At 43.4% G+C, this 19,354-nt stretch overlaps 1 protein-coding gene across 6 annotated transcripts in view; it reads right to left on the reverse strand.

Moving 5' to 3' along the window:
• Positions 1-19,354, reverse strand: part of TMEM154 (transmembrane protein 154) — a 47,101-nt gene that overhangs the window by 6,630 nt on the left and 21,117 nt on the right. For 4 of the 6 annotated variants that reach the window (XM_060147793.1, XM_060147791.1, XM_060147792.1 and 1 more), the window contains exons 2-6: positions 17,292-17,537; positions 17,163-17,201; positions 10,981-11,008; positions 9,736-9,821; positions 7,611-7,671 (exon numbers count right to left, since the gene is read on the reverse strand). In XM_060147793.1, coding sequence (XP_060003776.1) covers positions 7,611-7,671; positions 9,736-9,821; positions 10,981-11,008; positions 17,163-17,201; positions 17,292-17,537 — 460 coding nt within the window. The remainder of the gene's footprint in view (positions 1-7,610; positions 7,672-9,735; positions 9,822-10,980; positions 11,009-17,162; positions 17,202-17,291; positions 17,538-19,354) is intronic. The other 2 variants (XM_060147794.1, XM_060147795.1) reach the window with 1 other exon arrangement.

Consider the following 19,354-nt stretch of genomic DNA (forward strand, 5'->3'; position numbering starts at 1 on the left):
TGAATATACTATTCTATGCCAGTAATACTTATTTGGTTCTGGGTATACACAGTTTTAATTATTGGAGCATGTTCCCTGCAAATCCACCTCCCCACACACAATTGTTCTTTTTCCTTCTTTTAGAATTACCCTATCTGCGCACAATTATTCTCCCAGATGAAATGCTCATTGGGATCTTTAAAAGACTAAGTTGAATTTAAAAGGATAATTTTCACACTGTTGAGTCTTTCATTCAGAAACAGTACGTCTCTCTCCATTTGTTTATATATTTGATGTCCCTCCATAAAAATTGGAACAATTTCTTTTTATATTATCCATACATTTTTTGATTAAGTTTTTGCCTAGGTATTTCTCTTCTTGGGCTGCTTCTATGGTTGAGCCAAATGCTGGCGTGTGCTCATGGTGGCTTTTTGAGCCCAGGGTCAGGTGGGCAGAGCTTAAGTCAGGGCTCAGCCACTTTCTCGCTGTGTGACCTTGAGCAAGTTCACATTTCTTAGCCCATCTCATCTGCAAAACATGCATAATAATGCCATGTGCCTTAGAAGGCTGTTGGAAAAAAATCAATGAGAAAATGTAGGCGAAGCTCTATGCCACGGGCCCGACCTCCAGACACATGAACGGGCATTCTGATTTTGCTAGATTCTATGCTAGTAAATGTTCAGTTAAACACAAGCTTGAACATTGCTTCAAATATCCACAGCCTTTAAGAAACCATCTTCCAAAACAAACTTTCAGTTTCTGAGGACAGTGTAACCTCAATGCGGTTTGTTTAGAACACTCTACAAACATTATGAAGGCTTAGAGTGTGACACTGCCCACCAACCAGAACCCATTCATTTAAAGCATCAAAGAGCACAGGACCTCATGCATGATACGTGTGGAACTTATGTGCTTATAGATCTGGCCACTGACAACGTGCTAGGCCCGCCACACCAGAGACAGTCCCAGTGTGGGTACGAGTTGCTTCAGCAGTGGGTCAGCAGGTCATTCCTAGTGTCGCAACTCTCACACGCGATTTTCACCGGTGGTGTGATGGCCAACGTGCCTGTTAGTAAGTCAGCAACCCGGGACCTGGCTCCCCACCCATGCCCGAGCCTGGAGGCATTATTCTCCCTCACGCTCGTTCCTTTATTGAGTTAGATGTGTTCCCTGCTATCTTTGTGGCGATTTATCATCTCTGTGAAGTGATCGAATCAGCCCTGATGTTTCCAGCTCTGGCAAATGCTAGAATTCCCTGGTAAAAATATCTTGGCAAACTGCCACAGAATTGCAACAAATAAAATCAGTGATCCCGCTTCAAACCTCTGTTGTTTGCCTTGATGTTAATTCATACGGCTTTGGTCACTTATCTGTGACAGCAGCATGAGTGAGTGATTTTTCTCAGAGGGTTATGTGTAGATATTTTAAGAATGTGGGGTAGCTTTCCAAAAAGCTGTATAGTAACAAGCCTCCAAACTGTAAAAAACCAATTGAATTGATTAAAAAGCATCATCTGATGATTTTTAAGAAAGCATTTAAGTGGAACGCCACCAGTTAAATGAGGAGGTGCAATTGTAACACCTGGTTTCATAACTGCCCCTTGGTTGCAGTCAGGATCAGATAAGCCATCTTTGTCCTTCTGACCAGTTTACCTTGTAACAATCCCTCTTTCTGACCACAGCTAATGTTGCCTGCCTCCCAAGATGTAATAAACCTATGCTAAACCTTTCTCTAATGATGATGCTCTCTAACTTGGTTTGGGGAGGAGTGCAAAGTTCAGTTTAGCACAAAGTCACGGAACAGTTAGATCATGCTCTCTTCCGCGTCATCAGTAGAACGTCCCTTCTCCTTCCCGTAAGAGGCCTGCCCAGGTGGAATTATAGAGACGAGAATCTGGCTGCCATCAGAGCCAGGCCCAGAATTGGTCCAAGACACATAGATCATGCCCACGGTGTAGACACAATCTGGGCTAGTATTCAAACGAGGCTGTGGTGTATTGAATTTAGTGCATCTTCTCTCACCCACCACAGACAGGCATAGACACACACATATACACACACCCCTACATGTTAACCATGTCATTTGAGGTTAGCATCCTGCAGGATTATAAACTGACTTTGTATCCCTCATGATACTTAGCTCGGATTTGAGGGAAATCAGTTGGCACTTAATATACTTAATATTTAATACTTGTTGACTTTTAAATGACTAGAGGGACTGGAGAGAAAAAGAGGAAGGAAACTCATAAAGTAATTGGAAGCGGCCACAGAGATTTACTGGAGTGGAGAGGCCAGAACGGTTCACACAAAACTGCTGTTTTCTTGCAATTCATGGTTCAGTCTTGTCAATGTCTGCACTGCATCAGCCACCGAAGACTTTCATAGTTGGCCTCATGGTGGATGGCTTTCTTGCTACTAAGGGTTCTTTTTAAAAGTTTCTAATTTGTCTTTTCATTTATGGAATATCTCTTTTATTTTAACTAATTAGTCAAAGAAAATGAAAATCCAATTTTAAACTCTTCTCTAGATTGAGCTTCATCAAAAACTTGCTGTGCAAACTTGGACAAATCACTTAACCTCTCTGATTTCCAGGTTTACTCAGATGGATTGCTTCATTTTTAGCTGGTTGTCTTGGCATGATGTGGACAATGCCAGGCACATATTAGGCACTCAATAAGTATATTTGAAAAATTACACTGACGATCATACTTTCTCCAAAAAAACACAAAGAGAAGGGAAGAAACAGGGAGAAATTCAAAAAATTCTCTATTAAGTTAACCTGCATTTTCCTGAAAAATACTAAAGTGATACATTTTTATAATATTATTGAGCTCAGACATGAATCATAAAATGAACAATGGAGGGCTTCCCTGGTGGCGCAGTGGTTGAGAATCTGCCTGCTGATGCAGGGGACATGGGTTCGAGGCCTGGTCTGGGAGGATCCCACATGCCGCGGAGCAATTAGGCCCGTGAGCCACAATTACTGAGCCTGCGCGTCTGGAGCCTGAGCTCCGCAACAAGAGATGCCGCGATAGTGAGAGGCCCGCGCACCGCGATGAAGAGTGGCCCCTGCTTGTCACAACCAGAGAAAGCCCTCGCACAGAAACGAAAACCCAACACAGCAAAAATAAATAAATTAATAAAAATACATTGGTGTCTGAGTCTCACACCCGAGATTCTTAAAAAAAAAAATGAACAATGGAATTATTACAAAAGCAGAACAGGTATACTGTTACTTACCTTCTTTGACTTGGTTAATTTCCTAGGTAGTAGTAGCTAGGTATCTGGTATCTAGAATAAGTGTCTTATTATTGTTGTTATTACTGTACTTTCAAATTTATAAATTGACTTGGATGAAATCTAATTCTCCCCCAATCTTTCCCAATGCTGTTACTCAACATAAAATCATCACTGTGGCCAACAGGCATAAAGGGAAAGAAGACGTGCGCTTGGCTAATATTTGCAATTCCTTTTCTGTGGTTATTCACCTAAGCTTGCAGAGGCAGAAACACCACGCTTTCAGGAAATTGTCTAGTTATAAAGGCCTCAGGAAGAAGGAAGAGACTGCCCAGACTGTAAGCACCAAGATGAAAGGAATTCCATCTTGTTTTTGCCACTGTCGAGTGGCATTAGAGAAGGTATTGTAAGGATGGGGGTAGACAATAAGGGAGTGAATTCTTTCAAGACAATTTAAACAATAATAAAACCAACAAAATGGATCTGTTTTTTGTTATCAACACACGCTGGCAAGGCTGAACAATGTCGGTGATGAAATTCTCTTCAACTCTAGGGCAGACCTCAGCTCCACCCTGACCACCCCTTGGACACTGTTCCACTGACACTGTTCCCGGTACCCCATACGTTGCCTGGCACATAACATGTACGAATTATAGGGAAAAATGCTAAGGTGGGAAATAAGGATATAGAATTCCCCTTCCCCCACCATTCCTTTGCTGTCTTTTCCCACTGATTTTTTTGAAAACATGAAAACCATACTTTAAACTTCCCATGGTACTTTGCACATCCCTGGCCCTTATTAAAATCCTGTGCTAAATTTCAGATTCCACAGCTCAAGGAAAATGTCCACTCAGTGAGGACAAGGCAAAGTAATGAGGAACTGCTGGCTAATGGGATGTGTGGGAAAAGTCCGGAAAGACCTGAGATTATGGACCTGAACAAGAGAAGGTGAAGGGTTGAAGTCTGCACACAGTGTAGTGCATTAAGTGTAGGATGGTGACCGGATCACCTCGTTTTTCCCAGGATCAGAGTGGACTTTATGGATAACAGAGGCTCAATGTCACAGTGTCTTTCTAACATCAAGAAGTAAATGGATTCCAGGAGTCTTAGTTCCCCATCCTCCTGCTAGTCCAAGCAGGATGGGGAAGTGTGTTTTCCACTATGTTCAATCTGCAGTGACTGTTATATACTTTCTGAAGCATTAGAGTCACCCGTATACTGCTTAGACAGTAGAGGAAGGATGATTCACAGAGGTCAAAACCACTGGGGAACTTTGGACGTAATGATGTGTCAAAATAGGTTAACCGATTGTAACGAAGGTCCCGCTCTGGTGGGGGGTGTCAACAGCGGGGAGGGTTGTGCATGTGGGAGCCAGGGGTATGGGGGACTTCTATGTACTTTCTGCTCGATTTTGCTGTGAATCTAAAACTGCTCTAAAATAGAAAATCTTTAAAAAAAAAAAAAGTCAGTTGGAGAGGATGGGGAGAATTATTGCCAGAGCATAAAAGAATTCATTTCATTTGTGTGGTGCTTTAAAACTTACAAAGTTTTTTTCTCTCTTGGGATCCTGTGAAACTAGAAGGACAGGTGGCATTATATCCATTTTACAAGATGAGGAAACTGAAGCTTACAGAGTTAAAGTGACTTGTCTTAGTACAAAGAATAAATGATCATCCAAGTCGGGTCTTGAAACCAGTCTTCTGATTCTAAGCCCAGTGACCATTGCACTCACCACCTGTATCTCTAATGATTCACAAGCTTTCAGAAAAAAAATCTTCTATCTGTCCTGGATTCAAGGTTCAAAGTAAATGTTTCATCAATTATCAATGTAATTAAGACAATAAGAGAAAGAAATGTAAATAAAATCACGACAGAAAAGATTATCCAAACTACAAGATAATCCAAACTACATACCCTTTCAAAAATTCCGGACGGCTGAGAGGACTATTCTGAAATCACCAGCATATTACCTGCGCTGGTAATGGATGGGGAACCTAAAGGCTCCAGATCATTACTAGGGGATGAAACAAATTCATAATTTCTCAGGATTGGTAAGCGCCAAAAAGAAGTCCCCAGGGAAACCAGGAGCAAAAAGAATGCTCCACATACTAGATGTGCCTGGACCTTAGGACACAGGCTCATTCACCCAAAAGGCAATAAGTTTATGTATATCAATTCTAACTTTTTATAATAATTAAAAATAACTGATACTTATTGAGAGTTAATTTTGTACCAGGATTTGTTCTAAGTGCTTTGTACTTTTCTGAGTTTTTAGTGAATAAAAATTAAATTTGCTCTGCAATATCATGATACCCTTTGAAGTAATCAGACAGTGTCATCAGCACCAAAGACTGGGGACTTGCCACTCTTGGTTCTATAACCCTGGTCCTGGCTTCATCAAGAGGGAATGAGGTGACAGCTTGACAGTTGTCCTGTGAATTAAAACCAGACCAACAGAGGAATGTAGACATTCCCTTTAAAATCAATAATTTAGCATGAAGCAGCTCTCCGAACAGGTTAAGGCTTTTTGCCTTAGAAGCGGAAATGTGGTAGAGCTTACTTCAGAGACCAGCCTCTCGGTATTTCAAAAACATGATTTCTAAGACGCTTTTAGCACCATACAATTCTCTAACGTTAAGCTTCTTCTATGTTGCCAATAATTTCAAGGAACAAGAGCAGGTATATAAACACCAATGACATCTCACATCTTTTGAGGGTGCACATCAGAGATGCAGTAATAAGATATTTATAAGGTTTTGGGGGGTGATCTGAGCCCTAAACTGGACACACACAGATGTTCATTTTTAGGTAAAAATGCAAAGGAAATAATTCCTTCGTAATGTCCTCTGTGATACTCCCACGAGCATTCTTTTTTTTCTTTCATCTTCTTGTTAATGCCTGATAGCTCCTTTAAATAGGATAGACTCTTTTCTGAACCAGTGGTGAATTCTAACATGCAAGTACCCGCAGAGGTAACAATGACTGACATCAACAATAAGGTGCATATCCTGCATCAGAGCGGAGGCTCACCTCAGTAAGATTATGGTGGCACGACTTCTCAGGTAAGGCTTAGGGGAGGAAGCAGAACAAGGGTCTGGAAGACAAACAGCTGACTGCCCCAATCACTGTCTAATAATCAGTCTTTCCTCGCATCGCTCTGGCTTCAGGAACTGCTTGTGACAAGTGACTGCGCTCTGGAAACATTTAAGGTGACAGGGCCTCTGGTTAACTTGGAAAGAGAGACGGTGGGTGGTCTTTATCCTGCTTTGAAAATGTCTTCTGTTTATTCCGACAGAAGTGTAATATCTCAGTTACAGGCTCAGTCAAGTTCCCTACTCGTCGGTCATCTCGGAGTCACCCCATCAGCAATTCTGTGCCCCCCAAATCACAGCAGTGCTCTGTGGAGCAAGTCCCTGACTTACTGAATCATCAATCCTATTTCCTGCGAGCATGTCCCAGGTCCTGACCAAAGGATTCTCTGATCAAAAACACCCAGACACGGTAATTTCTATCCTCACAAAAGATAATATAATTTAAACAAGACTGTGGAAGGCTAAAGGACGCACAGGCCCCAGTGCGCTAAAATTTTCTATTAAGCAGAGCCACCTAGTGGTAGAATGGAGTATGGGTTTTTTAAAAATTCTCATTTAATTTCTCTCATATAACAATCCAATTCAGGCGGGGTTTTCTTTTGTTTTGTTATGTTCATTTTACTCACTCTTGTTTACAGTTACCCCTTTGAGATTGTCACCTCCATCTGTTTTCCTTACCAAACATCTACTCATCCAAGGTCAACAAACCTACAGTTTGTCATAATCAGAAAGTTTTAGGACTAAAACAGAAGCCGACTCAACAGTGTCTCTTTAGAAGGGCAAAAAAATGTCACTACTAATTTATTTCTAAAGATAAAGAGTCACTAGGATATTTAATTTGTACCTTTCTATTTTCCACAACTCACACTTTCGTTTCTCCATACACCCATGAAAACTGTCACATAAAATTTATAGGCACAGGGACTTTCCTGGTGGCCCAGTGGTAAAGAATCCACCTTCCAATGCAGGGGACATGGGTTCCATCCCTGGTCAGGGAACTAAGATCCCACATGTCGCGGGGTAGCTAAGCCCGCACGCCACAACTACTGAGCTGGCGCCCTGAACTACAGAAGAGAAAACCCGCACACCACAACTAGAGAGAAGCCCGCGTACCACAACAAAGAGCCCACGTGCCAGCAACTAAGACCCGATGCGGCCAAAAATAATAAAATAAATAAATGAATAATAAAGAAATCTTAAAAAGAAATTTATAGGCACAGAGAAGGTGAGCAAAAGTCCTCAACTGTGGTCTCCAATCTCCTCCCCCCAACCATATATAATCTGTGGTAGAAATTAGAAGTACCTTGGGTTGCTGTGGTTTGGTTCCTTTTCTTCCTCTAAAGTAGGTAAACACTCATAGTTGGCTAGGACAGAATAAAAGCAAGCTCATTGTTAGTCACTAAAATTCTGTTTTTTATCTACAAAACTCGTGCAGTTGAGTATCACATTTCTCTGATCTGTATGGTTAGTTGTGCAGAAATGGCCTCACCAGGGAGTTTCAGAGGTTAAAAGATTAATGACGGCAAGGCTCTTGAAATGGAAAAAGCACTAACAGCACAGATACAAGACTTCAACGTGCCTCTGGCCCCGTTGGAAAGGGCACAATTCATCACTGCTTGGTTATTCAGTCCCTGAGGAACACCACTGGGGCTCCAAAGGCTAGAGTCTGCATGGATCAGAGTAGACACAGGAATAAAACGGCTTCACCCAAGGTCCTGATGTGTCTGCAGAATGATTTCAGTCTGGAGGCACAACAGGAAAGAAGCAGGTAAAGTGGGGAACAGTCGACCTTGTTAAAGTCATCAGAATTCTCTCCTATTACACGACTGCTGTTTCCAAGGGGGAGAAAAATCCACTGGATCTATCACCTGTGTCAAAGCCACTCTCTGCTTTAGCTGTCAAATGGAAATGCCTTCTTCCAGATTTCTGGTTTTAGTGAGTGTAACAGGATCATGATTTTATATTACAATTATCTGAGTCACAAAAGGAAATACACCAAAATATTAAGAGAGATTGGTTCTGGGTGGTGGAACACTTTTCTTTTTTTTTTTTTTTTTTGCATTTTCCAAATTCTACTGTGTACGTATATTATTTTTATAAACTAAAAACAACAAAATGAAACTACTTTAAGGACTATCTCAATGACCCACCCCATCCTCAAATGCTTTACAGAACCATTCTTCCCTCAATATTGGACTATGAAAAACTGTTCAAAATTGTACAATTTAGTTAAATGGTTCTCATCTTCTGGAAAGCTCATCTCGATGAGCCTCTGGTACAAAAATTCTAACACCAAGCCTCTGGATTTGAGAACTCCATTGTAGATTGTTGACTCTGACAGCTCCCAGGGTATTTTCTTTAAGATAAATGTTAAAAATACAAGTGATAGGATAATATAAATAGTAGATTGTAGTAGTTTAGCATGAGCATTAAAATAATTTATTGATTTTTTAAAGGAATCAAAAATAGAAAAAACAGCTGTCATCATTTTTACATCTAAATGTTGATTTAATGAAAAGTAAGGGACATATACTACAATTACTGCCAGATATCAATTGGAAACTAAGTTATAATTGGATATTTATATTACTATCTCTATTAGTGCTGTCCAGTAGAACTTTCTACAGTGAAGGGAGTGTTCTAGATTTGCACTGTCTGATATAATAGCTGTTAGCCACAGGTGGCTACTGAGCCCTCAAGATGTGGCTGGAATGAGTAAGGAACAAAATTTTAAATTTCATTTAATTTTGTAAATTTTAAGTTAAATAGACATATATGGCTAGTGCCTACTAGACAGACAGATCTATGTAAACCATATTTGATAAAGTTTTATATTTATATACAGATTAAAATCACAGATCTCTAGATTCTATAATATATCAGATAATGCCAGATGGTAACTTTTTCCAGATAGTTTGGTTTCAAGAGATTTCCTTGCTCGAAAATAAGATCATTTTCAAGAAGAAAAAGACCATTTGAAAAACTTGTGCAAAAATACAAAAGAGGGCTTCCCTGGTGGCGCGGTGGTTGGGAGTCCGCCTGCCGATGCAGGGGACACGGGTTTGTGCCCCGGTCCGGGAAGATCCCACGTGCCGCGGAGCGGCTGGGCCCGTGAGCCATGGCCGCTGAGCCTGCGCGTCTGGAGCCTGTGCTCCGCAATGGGAGAGGCCACAACAGTGAGAGGCCCATGTACCGCAAAAAAAAAAAAAAAAAAAAAAATACAAAAGAGTAGCAACCATTGATGCAATAATTAAACTGCATATTTAAGGATGGTCAGACACCCTGCTTACTTCGTGCATGTGCCAGATGTAATGTGGGTGGGCTCACAGGGTCCCTCTAGGACTCATGGCATAGTTACAAATTGGGGGCAGCCTTCTCTTACCACAGAGCACAAAAAAACCCACCTTAGGTTATTCCACACCACATACCATTTCTATTCATGCTGTTCATCCACTTATCAAGCTCTTCCATTTCTATTTCCATCACAGAGGGTGTGTCTTCCTCAAAAATAGGGCTGGAGAGAGAAAATAAAGAGCTTGTTGGAAAAAACAAAACCAACATGTGTGATGTGCTGAATTTCGTTTGAGGAGCGCCTAGGATGTTGACCGTTGGCTGTGAGGAAGACGAACTTGATTCAGTGTCTTACACTCCAGGGTAGGCTGGGGGTTTGCCCTATTCAAGAGGACCAAACTCTAATAGGAAAAAAGGCAAAAACGAAAATAAACCGTCATCCATTACTGATGATGGGCTGAAAGGCAGCCCAGGAGACTCTGCTCCTCCGGAAGGTACCAAGCCCGAGACTCCTCCGGGGAGTTGCCACATTTAGCATTTTAGCCTTGCTCAATTTCACTTCCCTTTCTTTGGGGGTTTTTCATCAGTGCTCCAGGTCCAGAGGCCACGGTCAACAGCCTACTTTCATCACCTCGCCCTTCCATTCCCAGGCTTTCCTGCCTTGAAGAAATGGAGCCCTTGTGCTAAAAAATCCACCGTCCTCCCTAGCCGGGGCTCAGCGCGCAGTTCAGGGGAGAAGCCCAGGTTAATGTAGGTGGGGTTGGGGGAGGGGACCACCTGCTCTGACCGCTGTGCTGCGTAGGCGCCACCCTGCAGAGGAAGCCAGCCTAGTGTCCAAATAACCGGGGGGGGGGGCGGGGGGGTGACAGAGGTGGTGGTGACATCGCCCCAGGCCACTCCTCCGGGTGTCATCCTCTCTTCCTCTCTCTCCTCCACCCCCTCCCGCCACCTCCATTCCTCTTCTCGCCCCCTCTCCCCACCACGCACTGCTTCTCAACATACAAACCTCAGGCTTCTACCAGGGCTCCCCTCCCTTAATAACCAGCTAAAGTCTCTTCCCTGGAGATAAAATTTTTAATCAGAATAAATGAACGGATGTCCTTGAAATACACCCAGCGTCAGCATACTCAACCAACAATGCATTTGGAATCAGTGGCAGTCAGAAAAAAAGTTCTTTTCTGAACAAAGGACCTTGCCCTCCTCTCAGATCTCCCCTGGGGTGAGGTGTGGGCACTCGGGCACATCCTCCTGGGGCTGGGGAAGCCAAAGGTCCCCGGAAGGGGTGTCGAACCCCAAACTCTTGAAAAGCCGGCTCTCTAGTCTGTTCATCCCCCGACATCCTGGCCCATCCCGAGCTGGACTGGAGGCAGTGGGGAACTTACAGTTTCATGTTTTCACTTCCCAGGTCATCTAAAAGAGAGTAAATATAAAAGTCATGTTAACTTTCAGTGTGTGTAACCACTTTTTATTTCCAACAGCTGAAATCTCCTCTACAAAGAGAGGAAATTACTTCAAGTAGATAACGTTTTGAAAGGAGCAGTAGTTAACCTCTATGTCAAACAAGGGCAGACTGCCATATTGAAATGAGGTCCCATCCACGTGAAATCTGTTCTTTTAGATCTGGTGGCCCGCTGAGAGCGCTCACTTCACAGTGGATGTCCATCCCTCTTGACTATTTTTATCCATAGGAAGAGGAAAACAGTGGTAAGATGGAGAAAGGAGGAGTTGAAAAGAGGGCTTGTTCTTGGGCTGCCAGATGTGACAGTTCAGACCACTGCTGTCTCATCTCCTTGCAACACACTGTCCCTTTGTCCCGGAGTAGGACGTGGGTTATCAATCACCAGCTCCCCCTGGAACTCTCCTCTCGCCCTGCTCTTTGCGTGGGTGGATCTCTCACAACCTTCTGGTCTCAGTGAAACCAAGTCCCCCCTAAAACAGAAGGTCCCCTACCAAGTTTATGATTAATCTCTCTATCCAAATCTTCATTCCCCTTCTTGTTCCCTCTGACCTCAGTCCTGTGCTAACTGAACACTAACCAACCAGAGTCAGATGACTAAAACTGCTGTTATCGATAACATCGTTAATGCACTAAAATTGCTGTTGTAGATCTCATCATTAAAGCACAAACTCAGGTTGTTTCTCCAGGGCAAGGGGTGCTCACAGACCCCCAGCCATGGACCACCTCGTCAGAGAATCGTAAACCAGAAACGTCCTGACTCCCAGAATCACGATTAAGAAATGTCACAGAGGGCTTCCCTGGTGGCGCAGTGGTTGAGAGTCCGCCTGACGATGCAGGGGACACGGGTTCGTGCCCCGGTCCGGGAAGATCCCACATGCCGCGGAGCGGCGGGGCCCGTGAGCCATGGCCGCTGATCCTCCGCGTCCGGAGCCTGTGCTCCGCAACGGGAGAGGCCACAACAGTGAGAGGCCCGCGTACCACAAAAAAAAAAAAAAAAAAAAAAAGAAAAAGAAATGTCACAAGACGATGATTAATCGCAGCTTCTTTGTTCTTCTTTAAAAACACCCCTAACTCAGTGATCAAGTTGGACTGGATCTGAGGCTTGTCTCCCACCCCCTTGCTTGGCGCCCTGCAAAAAATCCTTCCTTTGCTGCAAACTCTGGCTTCCTTTGCTCTTTCAGAGCCTGGCTTCCTGCACCCTGGGCACTCGAGCCCTTTTCCCAGTTACATCAGCTTATACTCTTTCCTCAGAGAGGCCTCCCCTACCTCCTCTGTCTGAAGTAAGGCCCATCTTTCCTACTGCTTCCCAGCTCAGATCCTCGTGTGCTCCTCCATAGCGTCTGCCACAATTTGTCATTGATCAGTTTCTCTGTTTAACTTTTTTGTCTGTCACTCCCACTAGACCATAGCTGCCAAAGGGCGGGGATCATGTCTGCCTTGTTCATGGTGGCATGCCCCAGCCCTACCCCATCCAGTTTGCACGGTACCTGACAAACACCCCGTAAATATTTATAGAATAAATGAATAGGTCTTAATCTGGATTGTCCAGCCCTGGGGTTAAATTTGTGCCCAATGTTTTGGATTTAACATTCTCATAATAGTGAAACTTCCAACAAGCCTGCTTTTTGTTGCTGTTAGTTGAAGTGAGTCAGGTAACAGTTTGCAAAATGGCTTGAATGCTGACCAGACTCCAGATGAACACAGGCAAGAATTAGAGCCCAGGGCTCAGACTCTGTTTTGTTTGGCAGGGGAACCAATGCACCCAGAGAAACGAGGCAATGATGGCCAGCGAGTGGATAGCACAGCCCCACTGCACCTTCTATGATGTGAAAACCACTGGGAAGCAAACCGCTTTGTAGAGGTCCACTGAATAGTCAAATGGTCTCGATCCTTAGCCATCAGAGGCCGCCTTTGTCTGGCAGGCAGAGGTGCAGGTCCTCAGCGAGGGAACACAACCAGCAGGCACCTGGAACTGAGCTCCTGGCAGCCGGGAGCTGCTGTAATTTCCTGTGGGTTGGCAAGCTTTAATGGCACAGCTAACCCAGGAAAGTTGGGCACAGATGTCAGTTTCATGCCATCACTGCTTCCCTTCGAGGGGCTGTAGGTTGTGTCCTCCTGCCTCTCGGTAGGAATCTGAAGCTTCCTGCAGGTGCCTGACTCCTCAGACACTTCAGTTGGGAAAAGGGAAGTATGTTCATCTCATTTTATATCCATGCATTTTTCATCTAAAATGTACAGGCTATTTCCTTAAGGGATTTTACTATAAATAAAGCCCCTATACAGCTGAACCTCCCTTACAGGTGACCCATAAAAATGCCCCTGTTTTGTCCCTCTCGCCCTCCCCTCCCTCTTTCCCTGCTTAATAACCCCTTACAGCCCCACCGTGGGGGGGGGATTTATCTTTCTAATCTGGGTGCCCGCAGGCTTCGCGGTGAGTCAAAGCTAGCCCTGCATGCGGATGACAGAAAAGTTTAAAAACCCATTACAAAAGTGCTCCAGATGCACCAAACGCGAAGCTCCTGTAATCAGTATTCAAAGAGAGCAAAAAGCCTCCTGTGGCCTCGTCTCCCCTGCTCCACGGCCATTACCCCTGCCCCAGTCGCCATGGCAACGGGAAAACATCTGGGAGAGCGCCCAGGAGCCGAGCATTAAACTGGGAGGGAGACCAATTACCCGTCCTCAGCGATCAGGCCCTGCCCGCTCCACTCCACCTGGCTTCTGTCTCTTTATTAATAACCACCTACTCCTTCTGCACCGGGAGGCAGACGCAGGTCTCACACAACCCACGACCCGCACTTGATTCCATTTTCCCTCCCACAGCCCTGCCACTTCCTGTCGGCCTCCACACTCCCTCCGCCTCCTTCAGTTCCCCCCTGACACCCACTTAGCCCCACGAAGCCCCCTGCCGGCTAGACTCCCGGGTGCACTTGACGGTAGGATTGCAGGGTAGAGGTGGGGACGGGGGACCCAGCAGGACGCCGGCTCTCTTATCTGGTCTCTGTGCTGAACAGTGAGCAAAAGAGTCTTTCTGGAGCTTGAGCCCAGCCAGGTGTCCTGTAGTTAAAACCTGTTTAAAGGGATGCTTTACTGCCAGCTGTTTCCCCTGCAGCTCTTTCCCAGAGATGCAGCACATCAGGACACCTAATAAATGTTAAATAATAACAACTGCAAATCTAATGCCTGCAAGTCTAGGGAAAAGAACAATAGCACATTAAGTCACTACACAGCCTTCCCTTTCCTGGACAAGGAACGGACAGGCCCAAAGAAAAAAGGTAATTTCCAAACAGGTGAAGTGTTCTTTCTACAAATATTGGCCAAGTGCTCCCCAGTTGTCAAATTTAAAGACATTTCTTGGTGTGGAAGAATAGAGCAGGCTCTATTCACCTGAGGACAGAAACAACGTGTCTATTCCTAACCTGAGACATCACCCATGCCCTCCCACAAAACATTCCTTTGGGAACTTTCCAAGCAAAATGCTGGTCTGACGCAGTATGACAGTTTTATTTTTCCTGGAAAAATAAATTAAAAATATATTTAAATCAAATTCCGTTAATTTAAATATATTCTCCTTTTATTGACTTGCATTATAATGCTAAATATGAATGGGGGGACTTCAGTGGGCAGTGGTTGTGAACATTTTCTCTGTCAGTCTGTCTGAAGAGAGAGTCATCAGTTAACCATCTGAATCTATATTAAAGGAGTGGCAAGTAAAAGAAAATATTCCAATAAAGCGCTCTTTACCAAAAACTTTGGTGATAAGCAGTTGCTTTGAAATTCTAAGTTTTCCATTTGTGTTTTCTTAAAGTGAGGCATATTTAAAGTAAAAACGATATGCCAATTTGTATTAAGAATAATGTGCAAATTTACTTTTACCTCTGAGAATAAGTGTTCTCTAAAAAACGTTCTCACATTCTTTCATCAACTCATTCCTGCAACACATTTATTGAGCAGCTAATATATGTGTTGGGCTAGGCATTCTGTTAGATAAAAGGGATAATAATAATTAGCTGACACAATATGCTGGGTACTGTTTTTTCTAAGTGCTTTAAACAGATGAATCCACTTAATTCACGCAACAGCTCTATGAGGTAGGTGCTGAGTTTGCCCATTTGACAGATGAGGAAACTGAAGCAGGGGTCATAGAGCTAGGAAAGGCAAAAGCCAACTAGGCAGAGTATTCCAAAGTCTGTCCTTGCCACACTATTCAACAAGATAAATAAGACAAGTTCTTAGTTCTCTCGGACCTTAAAGAGAACATAACCTCGTAAGAAAGAGAGACCAAAAAAAGGCAAGTCACCAACTTATGCCAGTGTAAATACTGTGCACAATAAGTGTGAACAGTCAAGAGGTGGTGATTAATTTTGCCTGGGGTGTGATTACTCAGCTCTTCATAAAATCTTTAGAACTGGGCATTGAAGAAGGGGGTGGCAGTTTGCCAAGCAACCAAGAAGGAAATTCCAGACAGAAGACATAGCATCAATCAGGCATGGAGGCATCAGGAAAGGGAACAGCAAATACTGCCTGGACTGTGTCTGAGGTCAGTTCTCACTTGTGAATGGCTTTTGAATTTTGAGATTCTCCAAATAAAATTCAGTGAAAAGTCCCTTTCTGGATTTAGAGCCTCAGAGCATGACCATTTGACTAATCAACCCCGACCTCTCCCTGACCCCATGACTACATTAGGTAAGATCAGCTACAGGTTAGGGTTTGGGCAGGAAATTCTTACTTTCCCTACTTAAAAAAAAAAAACGGGTCCAGGCAGCTCTGTTTGCTTTTTCTCTTTCTCTAGCTTACAAAGGAGCTCCCACGTGATGACTGTTATTAGGTCACCCTGAAATTGCAAGCAGTGGAGAAACATATGTATATCTTCTACTTTCTTGGAATCTATTACCCTGCCATGAAAGGTAATGCTCTTCTCTGCTTCCTTCCCAACTCGCATTTGCCCTACCTGCTGGCATAATGGAAAATGACTATTTACAGCTCCACGAGAGCTTAAAGCCTCTCCTGGTACTAGGATGGTGAGGGGGCCCGCAGGCCAAGGGCATGATCTCAAAGCCAGAGGTGCCCTGTTAGTGGATGTGAAGTACACAGAGTGAGTTTTGTATGCACATATAAATATGTATCTTGTCACCCTTGAGTGACTTTTGGAATCCCTAAAGGCTTCCACTTGAAAATCTAATTGGGGCTTCCCTGGTGGCGCAGTGGTTGAGAGTCCACCTGCTGACGCAGGGAACACGGGTTCGTGCCCCGGTCCGGGAGGATCCCACATGCCGAGGAGCGACTGGGCCCGTGAGCCACGGCCGCTGAGCCGGCGCGTCCGGAGTCTGTGCTCCGCAACGGGAGAGGGCACAACAGTGAGAGGCCCGCGTACCACAAAAACAAACAAACAAACAAACAAATCTAATTGGAGTCACTTTTACCAGCACAAGCCAAAAGAAACCAAGTCTGCTTTGGACTCAGAACTATCCCGACACCTAGTATTTGATAGTCCTGGCATTGGAAGTGAATCCTCTCAGAGTGTATCTCTGACCCCGGGGATGTTCTATCAGATTAGTTTTCCATTGATGATAGTTATCTTTAGCCAATCAGGGATTTCATTGTAAAAGTTAGCATAGATTTAATAGAAATAAGAACCATGCTTCACCCAGGCCTTTTCAAGATTAAATGGGGATGGGGCATAGGACAGAAAACAGTATCTGTGACAAAGCACAGATGGAAGAATCCTCTTCTTGTGGCGGTGAGCCCAAGGACTCCAGCCTTCCCACCCTGTCCGCAATCTGACCCACATCTTCACCAGCCTAACTGTTTCCTCCAATGGTTGGGAAATGTTACGTTGACCTATTGGCCAAAATTACACAGTGCCCTCATCTAGATTAGATACAGAGATGGCAGCTGTGTATTTTAATTTTCAATTTAGGCTGAAAGCATTCTCTCTCTCTCTTTTTTTTTAAATAGGAAGGAATATGACATTTATAAACTCTGGAAAACTTCATTGAAACAAGTCATTCATCACGTATTATTTTACGTAGTTGCTTCACTTAAAAACCTCTCGGTTTCTTTTCCCACACCATCCCAACTCCAGGCAGGTGTTAGGATAATACTCACTTGTCTGTAAAGCACTCTGAGATCCTCGGCTAGAAGGCTCTGTGTGGAAGCAAAAAGTATTGTGTTTTATCATTTATTCATTAACATATGAGGCAGTTGTCTGGAAATGGGAACAGGCAAAATATTTACCTTGTTTATTCCTTTTTCTTTTACGGTATATTACAAAGAGTATCACGGGTAAAAGTAGGACGGCCAATAAAATCACTGGGATCAACCCCATTAATATAAACTGTAATTGGCCTGCATCTTCACTAATAAGGGTAGGACTCATACTGACAGTGAATATTTCTGTGGTCACCGCAGCAAATATGCTCGGAACCGTAGCCTCTTCATCACTGCTTCCCAATTCTGTTGACAGTTCTGTTTCTTCCATTTCTGTGGGAACACACACAAAATTGAGATTGTCATGGAGACAAAGTTAATATGGTATGTTTTCAATGATTTGAAATTTATCCGACATGCATCCAGTGATAAACTTGATCCGCTGGCTTTGGTCTTCCAGTTCAGTGTGACACAGAATACTATTGATCGAACATAAATGGAGCTCAACCTGGGAGTATATTGAACATGGATCAGAGCCCAGAGATAAACCTCCCACAAAGGCTGGCAGTTTAGATGCACTTAAGCCAAGGGCGTTGAGAAGCTCTGTTGTGTCAAGGGCGATATTCCAGGATATCCTATAGGGTATTTTAATAACATTTCTGAATAAATCTAAATTCCCTTTTACTGAGAGTTAAGCACTTGCCATGTAACACTTTTAGGTAAAAGGATTGCACTGTGTGCTAATTTTTTTTTTTTTAATAAAAGTTTACCTACCAATGGAAAAGAATTCTTTGAAATCAGGGTGACTGATCAGATGTCAGTGTAGGCCTCAGTTCTGCAGAGAACTAAGTCGTCTCTGAAATGATCCTACAGAAATCCTCCTGGACTCTAAATAAAAGTATAATGTGTATCTCATTTGTACAGTGAAATTCTCAAGGGGAAGTTCCCTTAGAAACTAAGGAAACTACACCAATATTTAAATTTATTGAATAACATGCATCTTTAGAACTTTCCCTATTAATAAGCTATATGCATGTTTATTCTGTTGGGACTTCAGATTGCGTTCGGAAACATCCATGGTTCATCACAGGATAGGAAAAGACTAGTAGCTAGATGATTATTTGAAAAATCTTTCCTCACCCGGCTCTGTAGTGACCATGGTGAGGAGAGCCCAGGTTTTCTTCCCATCGTGGTACAGTGTTGCCTATCATTCAGGTGGGGTCCAATGAGAAAACCAGCATATGAGCTGAGGCTACAGACAACTTATCCAATGGGATAATTTATGTGAAACTTCCTTCTAAGGTGAAAGTTACTCTGCAAAGGAAGATGTCCACTTCCTGAAGCCATGTTCAAGCACATTAGGCCACCACCCAGAGGGTGACCGACTGGGCATGGCAGGGTCAATTCAGTCCTTAGCTCTCCACATGACCGCATGACAATGATTTATAAAAGTATTCCTTTGATCACAGTCTAACTTTTCAGTTATAGAAACACTTCAATTTCTCCGAAGGCCAGGGGATCCACTTGGTAATCATATCTGTCAATGCCACCCCAAACCCTCAGAATCAATTACAAACTGCAGAGTCTAAGTAACTGGTGTTCTTCTCGTGTATATACTGAAAGCAGGATTAAAAAATATCTACCACTTATTGACCTCTGCCTTCAGGGTTAAGTGACTTTGCCCTATATTTATGTCTTTGAAATAAGGTAAGTCAATAACGTATTCACACATTTGTTAAAAGCTTTGATATATCACATATCACTCTGGACCAGGAAAAGATATTTGTCCACCAGGACAATCTCCTCCTTAAAATCACCCTGCTTGCAGAACTACTGGGACCAAACAGCATTCTTCACTGGTAACCCAGGCCAGCAAAGACTGGATACATTTGGGGGGGACAGGTGGGCAGTGGGAGCAGTGGCACACACACAAATGCAGTTGGTGACAATGGCCCTATTCCTTGAAGTCAGTGCTGATGGACCTTCCTCCAATAACCAGACCTCCTTTTTATTTCTTCTGTTTATTTACTTCTGCTACTGCTATAGCTGCTGCTATGATTTCAAGTTACCTTTTCAGATAACTTATTAAGAGCCAAGCCCTGTGCTCTGCCTTGTACCCAGATTATCTCATTTTGTCCCCACCATTTTTT

Source organism: Lagenorhynchus albirostris, chromosome 4 (assembly GCF_949774975.1).
Source record: "Lagenorhynchus albirostris chromosome 4, mLagAlb1.1, whole genome shotgun sequence".
Lineage (NCBI taxonomy): Eukaryota > Metazoa > Chordata > Mammalia > Artiodactyla > Delphinidae > Lagenorhynchus > Lagenorhynchus albirostris.